Consider the following 17,643-nt stretch of genomic DNA (forward strand, 5'->3'; position numbering starts at 1 on the left):
GAAGCTATTCGAGAAATAATGCAGACGGAGAACGCGAAGCGACGCGTATCTCTTCGCCGGGCCGACACTCTTCGTTGCAACGCGTTTGCAACGTGTTTCGAACCCTCCGAGAATTTTTATCGAGAAAAATGTACGATTTGTAGGACCTTACCTTACCCGGAAAAATACAGAAGAAGGCTGCCGCATCTGTGTACAATCAATCGCGACAATTGCCTGAAGATTCCGATAGCGAAAAATCGGAAAGAGTCGCGAACCTCCACCGGTCTCTCTCTCTCTCTCTCTCTCTTATTCTATGTGTCGCGAGCCACTGCGACACATCGATGTGTGGAAACTCGCACAAATAAGAATTGATTTAGCAGTAAAAACAGGTTGAGGTGGCGGGCGCGATCGCCCGATGACTAATCGTATACTTTCTACTGGTCGGAGAGTTTTTACGCTTAGCTTATACGTGCGGCCTTGAGACTCCGGGCGCATCCGAGCGAAGTGAGCTCGCGGGGCGAAACAGCGTGCTCCTTCGTGACTCGGCAGCGTGGCCGAATGATCGTGCGGAAAACCCGCGCGGGAAGAGCTTTTCTGCCGCTGCTTCTCCTTCTTCTCCTCGACGCGATCCTTCCTGCCGCGATTCTCGACACGTCACTCTCCGTAAAAAAGAACGCACGTCCACAGATGCGCGAATCGTCTGGGCGGAAAGACTTTGCGTGTCGGTCACGTGTCTCAACGGCGTATTATTTCGCTCACTTTGTTCCACAAAACAAGCAAGGCCGGCCCGTTTGATTGACGCGCGTCGACAACGACTGAACGCCGCCGGTCGAGCGTGCAGAAGCCGTTCTTTTTACTTGACGCGATTTGAGAGGAGGCTCAAGTTCAACGATCGGTACGGTGGCGTTGCCACTGAGAAGTAACACCGCGTGGAAACTCTCACAAAGTGGGCGAAAATCTTGAAAGGATGTAACGCTAGTGTAAATATCATACATCGCGTAACCGAGGTGCGTATCCTGCGCGAGCGCGCGTTCAACGTTCAAAGCGAGCGTCTCTTTCTCACGTCAAGTTGACCTTAAGCGCAATCTTCTCGTGTTAAACGAATTGCACTCGCGAGATCGGTCGATTTCACTCACAAGGGAAAGTCTGAAAATGTCCCTCGCCGATTTTGACGAGCCTTGGATATATTATCGAGAAGCCAAAAATAAAAATCACCTGTTCTTCTAATAAGTATTTTCTCTCGCGCGTTTAGAGGTTGAAACATCTCGAGGTCGATCTTATCCGTAAAAAAACTTACCTTTTTTAAAAAGAAGGTAAAATAAAACGTGCTTCGTACAAATGAACCTGACAAAAAATTAACGAGACTCAATTTATAATAAAGTGGTAGTCTGCAGTGCGTCTACATCTACTTAAGCGTTATCAGTGGTCGCAGACGCGTTGCGTCTGTCCCGCTTGTGCACAGCACGTCGCGGCGTGTACGGCGCAGCACGTCTGCATCTACTTACAACACGACGTTTACACAATTAGTATCTCAAAAATGCGAAGTCGGGAAATTTCTTATGTACGGTCGAATCTGGTATATAATTCTATTTACTTTTAATTTCTGCAAAAATTTCGAAATTCGTGAAAATAATAATGAAAACGTCTTTGTTGAAGACACGTCGAGAAATCGAAACGCATGATTATAGAGTACATCAAATGAAATTTCTATGTGAAACGTTCTCTCGTACTTCACGGTTTTAAATAGAATTAACCTCGAACGGTTGTCTCAGTCTGTAAAAAATCCACATGCGAGAAAATACTTATAAAAAGAAAAACACGTTTCTTATTTTTGGCTTCTCTTACAATATATCCAAGGCTCATAAAAATCGGTGAGGGACACTTCCAGACCTTCCTTTGTCAGCGTTAAACGCACGATGATATTAAACGTGTGTGCTCGAAACATCGAGGAATTAATCCTCAATTGATCCGATCCGAGCGAACGCGATTGATCTTGCGGTGGGACTTTTAATTTGTGCGTAAGAGAACTGGCTTCGTCTTCGATATCTGCCGATGAAAATATTTCTTAGCTACGCGTTATTCCGGTCGTGTTGTAGCGACCAAGCTGAGATGCATGTTCACGTAACGGTGCTGAGCAGCGAGCAAGCGAGCGCTCTTCGTAACCTCGTGAACTGTGACCCTAATTTCCTCCTCTCTATTATAACTTGCTCCATTTTTCTCCCCGCGATTATGCCGCCTCCGTGAATTCTGTTGCCGTAGCTCGTCAAAATATCGGAGCGAGCTCTTTTGATATTATGCGCTACAATTACGAGATAATAATGGTTCTCCCGATTACGGTAAGGTGCAAAATCCGGCCGTTAGTCCAATGTTAATGTTGAGACACAATTCCCTAACACCCTAAATTTCTTTAGAAGTAGAAGAATAACTTCTAATTATCCTCAATTAGCCATCTCAATTTAAGTATTAAAAAAAAAATACATCAAATATAAGTATCAAATAAATTATTTAGATCGTAACGCGAGACGAAAATTTCATCTTATTTTTATTTGAATTATATAAATTGTTTTATTTTTATTTTATCTCACTATTGCTCATTTTTGTCAATTATCATATTTTTTCGCATACTCAGACATTTATCATAGCATCCGCTCTCGTGTTCCGTCCCGAAGGAATTCTGCAGCACAGCTCAATTTAAATATAACATAAATAAATTCACATCCCTAGAGAGAAATAAAATACTCGGACGCTCCGCGAATAACATTCGTTTTATTGAAGCTCGTGCGGCAGTATTTCAAGCGGCGTTTACGATCGGGAATAAAACTGAACAGCCGTGGACGTTGGTTCCGCACCAACAGCACAAAGCCGGACGATAAAACGAGAAAATGATAGTAATTTCGATTATGCACAATTCGTCGGGTCCTACTGGCCTCTCTCTCTCTCTCTCTCTCCTGTTCTGACTCTCGGCAAGAGCACTTTCTCCGCTCGACACAGCCGTTCCTGGCTCTTAAGAGATCCGCGAACTCGACGTAGTAATGCCTCGCGGCACGTCCACGCGATGCAATTCGAACCGCCACGACGGCGTCTCGCGCTCGCAGGTGCACTTTTTAACGTCTCGGTTTACCTGGAAGTCGAGGGTAATCGCGTCTCGTTGCGGCACCAGCTCACGCGTTAATCGTCCCCGATCGATTTTCCATCGGTTCCCGCGGGTTTGCGCGGGCTTTACGTAATCGACAATTCACGCGCGATTTCCTTGTCGGAAGTCCTTGCACACTTCCGCGGCGGCCGGTTCAGCATTTTCACTCGGCGCGAAATTAGAAACTTAGAAAGTTGCGCCGTCTAGGACGCATTCAAATGCCCGGCTCTGCGGAAAATTGGGCGAGCGCGAGAGGGTCATTAATCCTCTCGAAACGAAGCAACTTAGCGACACACAATGTCGTTGCTAGCCGGTTAAGTTAGAAATTCGGTCCGACAAGTCTGGTGAGAAAGAACTGCGCGCTCTTTCTCGAATCAACTAGGATAAGATAAATGCGCATCGATGAATGAACCGATCGAGGATTTTCCCAAATAATTTCCTTCTTTTCGAGTTTGATTTCTAATATCGACGAAATTTTCGCGAATCCTATCGGATTAGAATCCCGTTGTGTTTCTATAAAATTAACATCAAAGGAAGGATATTAAACGCTTACACGATATAGCCGATGATACATCAGAGAATAATATCATTCTTTCAGATATAAATAAAATATTTTCATTTTAATTTATGAGCGTGTAATAATCAGAAACTGATACAAATGTACCGGACGATCTGTTCGTCCTCCACTGCAGCTTTTTGACGCTTCTCACCGACGCGTCAATTGCGGCACGCTCTTCCGTTACAAGCTGCATCAACGTTTACATAATACTTCACCTACACGATGCACCGACGCGTTTCTGCCGGTGGAGTTACACATCGACGTCGAAAGTGGATTCGCCTGTAAACACTTCGGGCAACGTAAGCGTGTAATAGCAAAGCACGTGTTGTACAGGATTGCCTTGAATTTCTGCCGCGTCGCTTCTCATTGATGAATCCGTTAATTAACTGGAAGGCGTTACCTCCTTATATTATAGAGAGTCAAATCGATTTTTCATAAATATCTTCTTACGCCCGCTCAAAGATGAAAGGCTTGTGAGAAAATACACGTCGTATCGATTGGTGCGCACTTCCTACGGTGTTTTTTCCACCGCAATATGGGAAGCGTCCGTTCAGGCTCGCCTGCCCTAAGTAGTTCATCCCGTATTCTTGGCATGAGGTCTTTCGTACGCGATCCCTCCGCACGATAATCGGACAACCCGTAAGCAGCCGCTCGTGCTCCCACTCCCTTGGCAAATACCGGAAATTTGTGCAAGAGCCTTAACGTTATCGCCAGGCCGATCGAAGGAACGCGACTCTTGATCTTCCACGCGCGTCCGCTATCTCGGCTCCACCGCCGGCTCTCCGCTTCGTCCGTCCATGCAGAGTCTGGCGTAGCCAACGACGAGGTTTCCTCGGACTTATCTCGATGCTGAAGCTCCGTGTATCGCCTTAGCCTTCGGTGGGTTCAAGATTTTCCTCGTTTCAAGAAGAATCCGCACGGGGACGCGCGCGTGAAGATCGCCCTCCCCGAAGCTGTTACACAACGTTTGACGGTGATCAGACGTTTCTTTGAGTCATGGAATGTGATTCAAGCGCTGAATCCACGTAAGCGCTTATAAAGTTACGTCTCCAACAATCGTACAATATATAGAGCCGATTTCGGCGTGGATAAGACGTTTTCCAGCTCCGCTCGCGTTTAATTAGCCTTTTGTAAGGAAAATCACCGCCAGCGTTGATTCGTTCGATATCATAAATTATGGGCCAATCAGCGGAGTATCCCCATGCCCGACCTCGTTATTTTATTCAAACGCCAACGACATTTCCGTAAATCGCCTCCAGAGCTGAACCAGCTTTGCATACTGGTTTCTCTTTTTTCGAGCAATCTTCCGCTCGCGGGATAGTTGGCTCAATCGAATGATAAGGCGGTTATTTACGGGAGGCAAATTGCGCCGGTAATGTAAACGCCATCGTCTCTCGCTCGCAAGCGGAGAAATCATAAATCGTCGTCTTCTTCGGAACGCACGCTGCTTAATTCCATCTCGCGCACGGCTAGCGAGGTACGACTTCGCGTACCGAGGCGCATCATAGTATCCTTTAGCTGACACTAATTTCATCCCGAACAGATACTGATTTACGGGGATTCGCCCAACGAGTCGAGTTCCCTCGGCGAGAGGGATCACTTAGTCGTTTTTCTGGGACGATCCCAGGCGGGGTTGCCGCTCTCTTCTCGCACTCCAACTCCCTCATCGCGGAGCTCCCTCGTCGACTCGAGCCTGCAATTGACTCCTTCGACCCTGAACGATCCTCGAACGTTCCGAGAAACACTTTCGTCGGATGATCTAAGTGCGATGACTAACAATTTCCGCAAGTACAACGGATGTCCCCATCGGGCGCAAATTGATTCGTCGTCCGTCGATTCGAGAAATCGTTGACATCGGTGAAAGTCTCTCCCCGCTGGGATTTATTTCCATAAATCCACTTAGCCTCAAGCTCTCGTGTTTTGTATGCGTGTTACCCTCAAGTTTTTCTCACGCAATCGATTGGTCCGAGTTACATTCTTATGACGATGATACGCGAGTTCTTTCATCCGACGTCGTTAATCACGCGTATGATTTCTATTAGAGGAATCCCATTCGAAGAATCTTGTTTGTGTCAAACGGACACTTGTAGCGGGAGATTAAGATCGACCTTGCGCACATTCCCGCCGTCTCGATGACACTGCACACGATACTCCGACGCGCGTAATTACCAGGAATATTTAACACGCAAATGGACTCTCTCTCTAGAGAGTCTTGAGAACTAGCTCGTACGTTTTTCGGCCTTTTCCATACGATGGAACGAGCCGGGGTTCCTGCGGTGTCCTTGAATTCGTCCCGTGAGAGTTCATCGTATCCTCCTCTGCTTTATTCTTCGCCTCGAGTTGCAGGCCTTTCTTCTTCTTCGTCTTCTTCCTCGGTTGCTCGCATTAAGCGATGCTCACACCGAATTACTTTCGACCGGGAATCTTCGCCACGCGGGAATTCGAGGTATCTACCCGAGCTTCAAGTATAAGCGGCTCCCCCTTCTCTCCCTTTCTCGAATATAGTTGAATCTAATCATCCGCAATAAACGGGACGGGGCCAACTCCGAAGTTCCATGTCGGGGCGAGTCCTACAGAGCCGACATCCACGGGAGAGTGTGGACGCATAACAACTTTCCACGACACGGAGGAGAATAAATACCGCGCGCGAGCGCTCTATTACGGCACGACCGAGCGGGGAAACCGCAACACCTACGCGAGAATGTAAAAGTCGAGTCGCGTAACGACGCGTAAGGGCCCGTTTCACCGGGGCGATACGTTCCGTACCTTTAACGCGTAGCAGATTAATAAATCACGAGACTACACCGGAGGAGACGTTCTCCCTCTCTCTCTCTCTCTCTCTCTCTCTCTCTTTCTCACGGCCGGCGAATTTTTCCAGCCGGGCTCTCGCTCGCGGGCGAGAAACGAAGAGAGCTGCGTCTGACAGAGGTAAATTCCAAGCGGCGACGAGAACGCGTCTTTACCTTTATCCGAGGACGTCACGAGGTACAACTTTCTACGATCTGTTCTTCGACAATTCGTAGCTACATCGGTGCTACGAATACGCCGATTCTGTGTGTGTATATATGCGTATGTTAATGCTGTTGGACACCGGTCTCTCTTCCCTATCGGTGCTCCCATACGTATCCGGCGTATTCGCGCCTTCGTAATTTGTGTGTTTCGAGGTCGTGGAGAGAAGAAGACCCGGTTTCGCGAAGGCAGAGAATCTCGTGCCGGTCGACTTCGAGGTTCCTCGAGCATGTCGAGCGTACGCGAAGAGTAACAGGTGTCTCGTCGTCTTTTTCACTCTTTCTTTCTCTCTCTCTCTCTCTCTCTCTCTTTCTTTCTCTCTCTCCCTTTCTTTGCTTTTTTTATTTGACGGTCGGATTATCTTCTGGCGCGGATTTTGTTACGCCGCGAAAGTGCAACGAGCGGCTCGTGGCAAATTCGAGACGCGTCGATGCGCTAATTGCCGGGGTAGCGCGTAATGAATTCGCCCTGATATGATAATTACACGCGAGAGATACGCCGAGCGGAACGCGAAAACATCGCAATCCTCAAATTTCGGAAGCATGAATCGACTTCTTAGACGCTCGAGTCGAAACAACTCGAGTTCCTCAATGTATGAAATTTTACTTTAATTTTTCGTGATATATATATATATATATATATATCAAAGATATACATATGATATATATATATCAAAGCAAAGTGATATATATATATATATATATATATCAAAGAGTGCTAGCTCGTTAATAAATGACAAATGAAATGAAGTAGAACGTAAAATAAACCGTAAATGCTAAAAATCAGAGAGGCATTATTTACTTTTTTTAAATAATATTTACCCGTTTTGGGAAAAAAAAGATACGAGATAACTTTTTACGAATATCATCATAATTATGTCACATAATATTATATCTTGATATTATGATAATATGCACATTACCATAATTAATTTTGTGAATGCTCACGGTATTTTACGATCATATTATACGGCCTTAGCATGAACGTAGTCTTCCTGTACGTAAAAATAATACGGAGAATACAATCGTATTACGGCTTTCGTATGATTTATGATCGGAAATGAAAATAACAATCGATGTCGGATGTTATGAAAGCAATGGATGTCATAAAAGCCTGTCTTCTTTTAAAAAGCGTGTCATTTCGATAATGAAAGAAGGTGTTACACGGATTATGTCCGCTTATAAGGTTCGGATGACTGACCTAAGCTAATGGAGTCCCCCCAGACGAGTTTGGAGATATAGGCGAAGATTCTTGTTTGTGGGCGACGTGTTTGAAAGTAAAAATACTGTCCAGGGCCGCATGAACTCTTTCACAATAACGCTATCCTATGTTCATTGGCGGTATTATAGTAATCATAGTTAAGTGCTAAACAAAATTACCGAGCTCGTAAGCGATTATAGGGACGTGAAAGAGCGTTCGGAAGTACCATTCACGACAGTTTACCTTTCTGGCGCAGTAATAGTTGCTTATTAAATATATTTTAATATGCAAATATATTATTTCATAAATATCATCGTGCAAGAGACTCAATTTTGAAATAAGAGGAGACTTCGCAGGCAAAAAATAAATAATGCATAATACAAGTTATCTCGCAAGATTGTACTACGATATGTTTATCGCGCGATTCAAATTCTTGCAATTTCGAATAATATCATGAATGAATAATTTCGAGAAATTTTGCAAATATTGAAATATAAACAAAATAGAGTCAAAGTAGTCAAGGTAAAAAAAAAACGATATTTTAGTGTGACTCAATATGGACATAGTTGCACGTAACGTTGAGAACTACTGGATTTCTAAAGCGGAAATCGCGCACCTTTCAAACATATAGGGGAGAAATTACGATCGATGGAGCAGACGGTGTGCGTGCTCGGAGTGTTAAAAAATTGCGGCCCGCCGTGAAGCGTAACAAATCCATGAAAGCATTCCAGTAGAAAATCCCGCGTTACCGCTGGGCGCGCGGAAAAGCAAACGCGCGTATGTATCGTAACCTTTCTCCCATTAGCCGTGGTTAACTCGCACATCAAGTATCATTCCAAATCATGGCATCGATCCATTTTTATAAAGGCGATATTATGCAATCCGAATTTAAAATCACCCGACCAATGAATAAGTCTGTTTTGGTCAGTCGTGCGGTGATTTCAAATTTTCGCACGAGACGATTCATGTCACAAAGAAGAAAATCGTACATGCTAACAGGGTCATGATAGAAATAAAATTGCAAAATATACTATAAAGGAAATATATAAGATTCCGGTAAAAGTATGTCTTGTTATTATTGAAAGAACTTAAGCGACTTCGCGTTCAGAAGCGTCGCCGGGCGCTGCCACTGTGCATCGCTCGGTTTGCCTCGCGTTTACCTCGCATTCAAATTACCAATTCGCGCTCGCACGGGGGGCAATAGTTTCCATTTCATTAGGCTGATTCGATGGCACCGTAAGAGCGGAATGACTTTCACGCGAAGAAATCATTCTGCTCACGCGACGCGCCTTACTAGAAATTCCTATATAGTAAGCAGCCGCTGAAGAGGGATGTGGGCAACGCGAAGAGGCCTTTCGTGACTCGAAACCGCCTTTTACGCTCGAGCGAAGAGAAAGAAGTGGGCCATCGTTTTCGACACGGGGCCCGGACAGGTCGGACTCGTCGAATATGCATCGAGCGGAAAACAAAACTGGATTGGAGATACGCAGACTGCGTATCTCTCTCTCTAATCTCGATTAACGCCTCGAGGAAGGAGAGAAGCAATTTGCATCTGACAACACGTGATCCGCCGTGATCGTGTTATCGTTCGTAAAGCATGCATCGCACCGATTCTCTCGTATGCAACAGACGGTTCGCAATCTTTTGCAAAATACGATACTCACGTTAACCATCCGTAGTCAGCTTTCCGTAGTCAGCTTCTCCTGGGATATCGCCTCGCGCCAACGAGGACCCGCGCGCCGACTTCGAGCACCTCTTCTCGTATCCTCTCCTCAGCGCTCGCGTGAGTGAGCGCTCACTCGATCATTTGTATACCGGTCTCAAATGTGGTCTTCATTCAGCACTTGATATCGGGATTCACTCCGCGCACTTGCCGTCGAGACTCTCTCTCTCTCTCTCTCTCACGCGGACACGCTGCTACTCGCGGCCGATCCGAGTTGCGATTATCTCCGAGTGTTCAAAAGTCAAGCTGTTGAAACTTCCGCATACAGGCGGGCAGGTGAAAACGAGCCGAAGGCAATGGGTGAACCGAGGCGCACTACCGCGGCCCCGCGGACGGAGCTGCTCTTGAGGTACCGACTGGCTACAACCGACTGGTCGAGGTGGTGGCTGACTGTGCGCCGACTACCCGCCATGGACTGCCGCTCGTGGATCCGATCACCACCATCTCCCGGTTGGCCTTCCTCCTACTTCTCCGGCCGTCGAGCTACTACTGCCGGCGATCCTCTCTCTTTTTCTCTCTCCCTCTCCCCGCGAGCTCTCTCCTTCCTCCGCGGGGGACGGCGAGGAAAGAGACTGATCATTGCTCAACTCGCTCAAAACTCGCGCGATACACTTGCGGACCGGCTAATTGTTATTTCGTCTATACTATCAACTGACGAGGGGTTTTCATGCGTCGGCGGCGCGTTATGCAACGGGCTTGCGCAAGAGTCGTGTATTTTTCTTTTTCTTCCTGCTGTCTGGAAAACAGCTGTGCGAAACACAGCGTGTTTTGGAGTGAATGTCCTTAGAGGAAAAAAATGCGCGGCACTGACGAGCGATTGCGAACCGTACGTGTTATTGTTCGCATTCTACCATCGAAGGATTTCGATTTTTGCGCGCGAGTGAAGCCGGAAAATCCGAACGTGTTTCGAAAATTGAACAGGGCTGCCCGCATAAAAGTGTGTTTCTTTTTACAGAACATTTGAACCGCTCTTTCTCCTCGAATGTGTTTGCCTACTTGTTAAAAGTTTCAGTACCAAAGACGTGCTCGATATCGGCAAACGGTAACCTCAAACTGTCCGCCGCCACGAATGCGAGATTCTAATCCCGCCGACATCTTATTCCGCGTTTTAGAAACGTGTAATCTCAAATGCCTCACACGGGTCTACATAGGGGAAGGTCAAGGCACATAGACGAGCACACGAGGGCCGTAATTACGGAAGCAAATGACAGGATACGCGCAGGAGCGCTGCGTGATCCAGGGAACAATGGATCGAGCGATCGATGACGATATCAAATCGTCCACGACGACAGCATGATTTCCATCTATCAGCGGCGTGGAAGCGGGTCGGTTTCGTCTCGGTCGCGGGTGGAAAGTCGCGCGCAAGAGGGAGAGAGAGAGGAGCGGTTACCGAAGTGGGAGGAGAGAACGTGCGAGGTGCAGAATCGATCTCAGGGAGAGCGACGGAGAGGCTCGATCGTAGCCCGGAGCTGTAAGGCCCGTTCTGGTGAAAGCTCGTGCACGTTGACTCCGCTCGAAAGGTTCGCTCCGGCGTCATGCCAGAAACTGTGTTCTCTCTCTTTCTCTTTCTCGTGGTCGGCAGCAGCTGATTCATTAAAAATTCTCCTTACGAAGTCGTCATCGAATATCTTCGCGTTTTCATCACGATAACGCGCGGCCAAATGCATACCTCGGCTCGGAAATGTGGACTCGACTGCTAACTAGCTGCATTTCTTCGACATTGAAACTCGTACCGCTGTAATCCGTCACCGCGACGGTTGTAATGACGCCATTACGATTCGTGTCCGCCGAAAAGCAAATGCGCAGGCGTACCCCCCGTTGGGGGAAGAAAGGTCGCAACGTTTTTGTATCTCGGCTAACTTCAGAATGTACATACATATTCGATGTCCGATAGAAAAATTTATCTCACCGATAGAAAAATCGGTCCGGAACTTGCTGAAAAGTGAATTCACCCTATTGAATACGAACATGTCGCGAAATTCATTGGGGAAAAAAAGCACGCAACCTTTTCTGCTATTAGCTGTGTGCAGAATAATATTATCAATATGAACTAGGGAAAAAAAAAGAGTCATCGTAGCAAACTATTTTGACATTATGTCATTTAATAGTGTTACTTTGAATGATATGCATTACGTGTTTCACATCGTCAGGATCGATTGTCTAATTTTATTTACGAACATACATCTCGACGGTTTCCTTTGTACATAGTGACCAAGAAAATATGTATCATTAAAGTATTATCGAGTTTTATTTTCAAGCAGTAATTAATATACAGAACGAAGATTATCCTTACATTCGCATTCTTTCTTTTTCTCTTGAAATTTCTAAATATACATGTAACGCGCTTCGTTACCGAGAATTGGAGTCTTTGCGAATGTAATCTTACAAAGTACACGAAGGATTGTACAGAGTATATAAAATAAATCAAGTTGTGTTCTTTACAAGTTACGTGTCCGATAGTATATATCATCAAAGACATAAAAATAGCGTACCTGAAGGAAGTAATACTTCCTTCCTTGTCGGCCCCGACAAGTACGAGAAATAAAGTAGATTAATCAATAGTTTTACACATAAATCTATCAAAAACCAATATTCGAAGATAGAATAATTAAAATAATGTAATAGAAATCTTTAAGTACGCACAACAATTTTTGCGTATGATGCAGTCGTAGAAAAAAGATGATGTTGTTAATAACTTTTTTCTACATAACGAACCATTGCAAAACAAAATTTACTTTCTTTCGGAAACAAGAAAATTCTACTAATTCTAAGCTCTGTACATAAATTCCAAAATAAAAAATATCCATTAAATTGTACATTAAACAACTAAAAAAAGAAATCTACTGTTTGTCCCGTTTTTGGACATATTTTAATAAAACCTTCAACTCTATATTTGTGACACGCAAAAATAATTCTTTTTCGATGGCGTATTAATACACTGCTCGACATCTCGGTCACACTTTTCGACAAGTTTACGTATCGAGCCAAATTCCAGCGTGTTTGCTGAACACATTAACATGTTCAACAAAGAACCAAAATAATATAAATAAAATCGTATAACAAAAATCAAATCCTTGAAATTTTAATTTCGATCAATCGATAACATTTATCGCTCTCTATCGAACAAAAAATATGTAATTTACTCGATCCCAATGTTTGACAAATCGAATGGGACGTGTTCCCTATCTGTCTTGCTAGAAGGGATAGAAGTCTATATAGTTATCCGCGAATTCTCCTGTTGCTTTATTTGGACATTTTAACGGCTTTCTACTGTAGATTACGTTATCGAATAGGTAAAGTACTAGAAAATCCGTTCTACAAAATTCCACCAATAATCTCTACGTCGAGGCGGATGTCCCCGTAAAAATAAAAGAAAAAAAAAATGTACAAAACAAATATACCGATGAAGAACAATTACCTTCATTATTTCCGAGCAGCGTATAACGAAACTCAGCCGTTTCATCACACCAGTAACATTAGTAGCGGTACGACCCTACTTTTATAAAACACTCATGTATTTCTCTTCTCCCCCCTCACGTTACGTGTACATAAATACTATAGAAAACGGCATATCGAATATTATATTACATTGCGCTAATTTCTTTCACTTCATCGAATTCCGCGATCCGATCAGCGGGAAGATTTGCGTTATTTTACCGATCCCCTTCGTACGGCCCTCCCTGAACAGCAGACGCATCCCAACGTGGAGATACTCCGGATGGCTGACGAACCTAAACAACACGGAGGCGGTGTCGTTCGTCTGCAAGCCCCGCTCAGTCATGTCCATTATACCCTCGATGACGCAAGTCTGCCTCACGTTACCCACATGTACAGTCGTTTGAAAGCCCGAAAATATCGCTGTCGCGTGATACAATATTAGCACCGTCGCCTAAAATGCAGCGCATTTTTATTTCAGCTCACGACGCTTTGCGAGTAAAAATATACGATATGAAACTCGGCTGCCTCGAATTTTTTCGTTTTTTCGACGAATCGACTCATACAACTTGACAGAGTGGTCAATAAACTAATTAGAATACCTCTTTACAAACAATCGTCTGTTTTCTATACTTTCAATACTATTTTCGATTTCAACCAAGTAACTGAGTCGACGAAATATGCGTGTGCGAATGAAAGAAAATGTTTCTTTCAAATTAATTTTACTAGCCGAGAGATATTTAGCCACATGTGCGCAAAAAATAAAAATGCTCAAGTACGCCAATCGATTAATTGCACATCAAGTTATCTTATACGAAATCAAATATCCGAGGCAGTCGAGTTATACATCGTATGATAAACAACAGTCACACGTACTTGAAAGAAAAGTGTCGCGTGAGGTTGATCGCATGGAGAAACTAGAACCATCCCAGGACGAAATGCTGGCAAAGGAGGGCTACGGTTTGTCGGCGGTGCCAAGGTCAGGCTAGCACTCTGCGACGCTCTAACTAAACAGCACGGAGCCTTATTGCGATGTAGACTAACCACTTTGACCGGGCTAAATTCTCCGTCTGGCAAGGGTCCTACTAACAAGCGTTTTCCCGGTGCTATCGCCCCTTTAACAAGTAATCCTCCTAAAACTGGTTGCGTCAGACCAGCTACCCTGGATCAAACAAAACGAAGGAGTTACAGTCATACATTTCTTTCTTCTACTAACGATCTGCAAATGTTGTTGTTGTACATAACACAAAAAGGATCTTTGAAAAGTAGCAATTAACAAAATTTCGTCAAATTTGTTCGTCGGATATCTCAAACAATAATTCACGCGTACCTAAAGGTCTCGTCGATTTGAAACAGACAAGATTCCGGGTCCGAGTCTATCGAATTCGTTTCGTAGGGAGCCAAATTTTTTATAAACACCGTCAACTCCTCCAGACCCTCGCCGGTGACGCAACTAACATTGAATACTGGTATCACATCGGATGTGTAGTCCCACGGTATCTCATTATTACTAAATAGCATTAATTGCTTGGGATAGCCCTGTGATCTCATGGCGTTCTCAAGTTGAACCAATGTCTCGGACGTGTCGCAGAATCCCAAGTCAATTTTATTTAAGACAATAAAAAAAGGAAGCTTTAAAGCTAAACAAAGAGCCATGTGTTCCTGCGACGCCTCGTTCAGAGGTGGTGCTATCACCAGCATAACGTGATGCGGCGAATATCCTGAAAGAATAGAAATATTTTTATATCTTTGTGTATAGAATAGAAAGAATAGAACTACTTTTATATCTTTGTGTATAGAATAGAAAGAATAGAAGTACTTTTATATCTTTGTATGTTTATATTCAAGTTATCTCTACATTGTATAGTTATCTGTATTATTACCGTGACACATATCACATATAATCACAGGGATCTAAAAATTAAACACCTGTCAACCCAAGCACCGTTGTCCTCAAATATTTCCGATGTCCAGCCAAGTCGATGAACGTGACGACTTTCGAGGCGTGTTCGCATATCTCTTCGGCAGTCGCCATCTCGGCGTAGTTCAACACATGACCCGCGCTGTCGAACCCGATGATCTCGTGTGATATCGAAGACGTACGACCTGTCTTTATTTCGTGCAGGTGACGCAACATGTTGAGTCTCGCTCTACCTCTACCATTGTCTAGCTCGCCCTGCGTCAGCACACCTACGTACAACGTATCACGTGTCAATTAGAATCTTCGCAATCGCTCTCGTTTCTTGCCGACATTTCTACAAGATGGAGGACGGTATAGCGGAGCCGGAAGGAACAACGGAAAGGCAGAGCGTAGACTGTCAGCCTATATTTCTATACCTTAAACATCCTCTGCTAATCCTCTCACCTAAGAGAGTCGACTTTCCAGCATCCTGCGCACCGGTAACCGCCAGTCTCAGATCTACGATACTGTCCTGATCCTCTCTGTCATCCTTTCGTAATTTTCTCACTAGTACTTCAGCGACTTTCTTTTCCTCCTTATTATTGTTATTGTTAGTACTATTGCTTTGCGACACCAAGGTCTTACTTGCGGAACTCGCGGCTACTCGCTCACGTAATATACTTATAGTAGCGCCCAGTCTGGAGGCCATGTCCTTCAACGTCTTTAAGGATGCCTTCATTTCCTCCTTCGACAGACCCGCTAACCTTCCGTTGTCCTCCACTCCTGCGAAGGTCAGAATTTCGCGATTTGGTAAGCAACGAGAGAAGAATATCATGCTATGCCATCGTGACTGTTCATACCAATTTGATAGATCGCCTCTCCGTGTCCCTCTTTCAGCCTCCATTTCATCTGCGTGACGAGATGTTCGAAACGTTGACTAGACGGATTTATCAATTTTAATTTGTACTCTATGTTCCCCTGCTCAGGTTCTGGTGGCAAGCAGACCTCCTGATCCCCTTCGACACTGGACGTCTCGCAGTCCGACAAGCCATTTCCCTCATTTTCCGAATCGTCCCACTGCCTTTTCCTTGTCCTCATGTTCTTGTCATCTTGTGAGTTAAAGAGTTGTAAAAACGATTCCATATCTGTAACAGAACGTATCGATATGAATATTACTATTTCATAATCTTATTCGTAACTAAATCCTGATTAGTGAGATAAAAAAATTAAGTAAAAAATATACTTAAAAATATAAGAACCAAAATAGTTTAAAATTTTTACAAAATTTATTAAAAAAGGAGCGATATGTAAAAACGTTTATAACACAATGTGTATATATAATATCAGCAAAATCTTACATTTTATATATAAGTTACTTAATATTTGGCAATAATTTTATTTTTGCAATAAAATATTTTAACATTATATACCATGTAACCATTCTTTTAAGGTATTGAAAAACTATCGCCAATCTTAAAAAAAAAATATTTTCTCATATTCTCATATTCTTTAAAAATGTTGAAAAGAATGCTGGGAAAATTTAAGTTTTATTGAAAATATTACATAATTTAGACCATAGTATAATTCTTTTCATATATTTTTATTTAATATTATTTCAAATATAAAATTCTTTACATTATAATTACAGGAATTACAGATTATATACATATATATAAAAGAAACATTCCTAAAAAATTTGACTTTGTGATATGAATAATTCCATAATTGTTATTATAAGTTACTACATAAACATTATGTATAAGACTTTCAACAGACATGAATAATATTACTTCAAGTGTTTGAGTTACAATTCTTTATTCTGAATAACTCGAATCTAAAATTCTATACTGAAGAAATGATGCAATCCTTTCAAGGAAGGGAATCTCTATTGTATTATTTCCCTAGGCTATTTACCTCTGGACAATGAAAAGTACACGACTGTATGTTCACATACCCGCCGAATGCCGTAAACAGTAGATGCAATCGGTTAAAAAACAAAACTTGTTTACTTTAACACGTTTCCTCTTGCCGAGCGATTACGTCGTACTTTCGGGATTGCCCGCGCACGTACGAGCGTCCCCGTCTCGTTCGGTACTGACACTTGCAGAGGACGTGTTGTGTTATGACACATCGTGCTATAACACAACAGTGCCGACGCTGATAACGGGTGGACGTGACGTCCCGCGAAAACGGGCTTATCGATACCGCGAAATTGATCCGCGAAATTGACGGGATTGATTGGCCGTATCGACGAACAGCTGTTGTCGAAAGTAAAAGTGACAACAGCGAGAAGGAGAAAAGAGGGAAATATTTTTAGCGCTCGAAGCGAAGACTTCGCGCTGACGATAAACGTTACGTACTGCATCTTCCGAGTTATCCCTCTCAACAATTCATATCGTTCCGTCGCGATCGTGCGTGCAAACCGACCTTCCCGTTGAAGTTGCAGGACATGATAAACGATCCTTCACCGCCACTTTCTTCTTTTTCTTCTTGTGTAATTAGGTCACCAACTGTCTGTCATTTTGCCACTGAGCGGGAACAACGAGACGTAGAACGGAAACTTGACGTCGACGACGGATAACGCGCGCACTTCACTCAAATAAATCCCCAGAAGCCAGACTTCCCTAGAATTCCAGTGGCAGATGGTGAATTCTCCCTGGTCGACTCGAACGGCAGGGATTTTCTAGCCACGACGGCAGCGCTTG

The 17,643-nt window shown here is 43.9% G+C and overlaps 2 protein-coding genes across 4 annotated transcripts in view; both read right to left on the reverse strand.

The window, feature by feature from the left end:
• Window positions 1-10,071, reverse strand: part of LOC106749516 (calpain-C) — a 35,906-nt gene extending 25,835 nt beyond the window's left edge. Inside the window, exon 1 of the mRNA XM_014629042.1 lies at window positions 9,545-10,071. Within this exon, the coding sequence (XP_014484528.1) occupies window positions 9,545-9,553 (9 nt within the window). The 5' untranslated portion in view covers window positions 9,554-10,071. The remainder of the gene's footprint in view (window positions 1-9,544) is intronic.
• Window positions 10,072-11,832: 1,761 nt separating this feature from the next.
• On the reverse strand, window positions 11,833-17,509 carry LOC106749509 (GTP-binding protein 2). 3 transcript variants are annotated; one of them, XM_014629018.1, is made up of 7 exons: window positions 17,366-17,509; window positions 15,799-16,083; window positions 15,404-15,721; window positions 14,968-15,228; window positions 14,369-14,759; window positions 13,915-14,200; window positions 11,833-13,492 (listed from the first exon to the last, which is right to left on the reverse strand). In XM_014629018.1, exons 2-7 carry the CDS (start codon window positions 16,079-16,081, stop codon window positions 13,208-13,210), a joined length of 1,824 nt encoding a protein of 607 aa, XP_014484504.1. In that variant the 5' UTR covers window positions 16,082-16,083; window positions 17,366-17,509; the 3' UTR covers window positions 11,833-13,207. The 3 variants fall into 3 exon arrangements, with proteins under 3 accessions (XP_014484504.1, XP_014484503.1, XP_014484505.1); XM_014629017.1 differs by having other exon boundaries at window positions 17,299-17,508; XM_014629019.1 differs by lacking the exon at window positions 17,366-17,509 and adding an exon at window positions 16,853-17,035.
• Between the last annotated feature and the right edge of the window lie 134 nt (window positions 17,510-17,643).

Source organism: Dinoponera quadriceps, unplaced genomic scaffold (genome assembly GCF_001313825.1).
Source record: "Dinoponera quadriceps isolate SergipeBrazil2010 unplaced genomic scaffold, ASM131382v1 scaffold3162, whole genome shotgun sequence".
Taxonomy (NCBI): domain Eukaryota; kingdom Metazoa; phylum Arthropoda; class Insecta; order Hymenoptera; family Formicidae; genus Dinoponera; species Dinoponera quadriceps.

Bases quoted from the DNA above. Each gene is read 5' to 3' on its own strand.
- LOC106749509 (XM_014629018.1), bottom strand. From the start codon at position 16,081: ATGGAATCGTTTTTACAACTCTTTAACTCACAAGATGACAAGAACATG. The intron at 15,722-15,798 runs GTATGAACAGTC...TGACCTTCGCAG, and splicing joins AGAGGCGATCTATCAAATTG to GAGTGGAGGACAACGGAAGG. The intron at 13,493-13,914 runs GTACGTGTGACT...GCTGCATTTTAG, and splicing joins ACGCGACACTTTTCTTTCAA to GCGACGGTGCTAATATTGTA.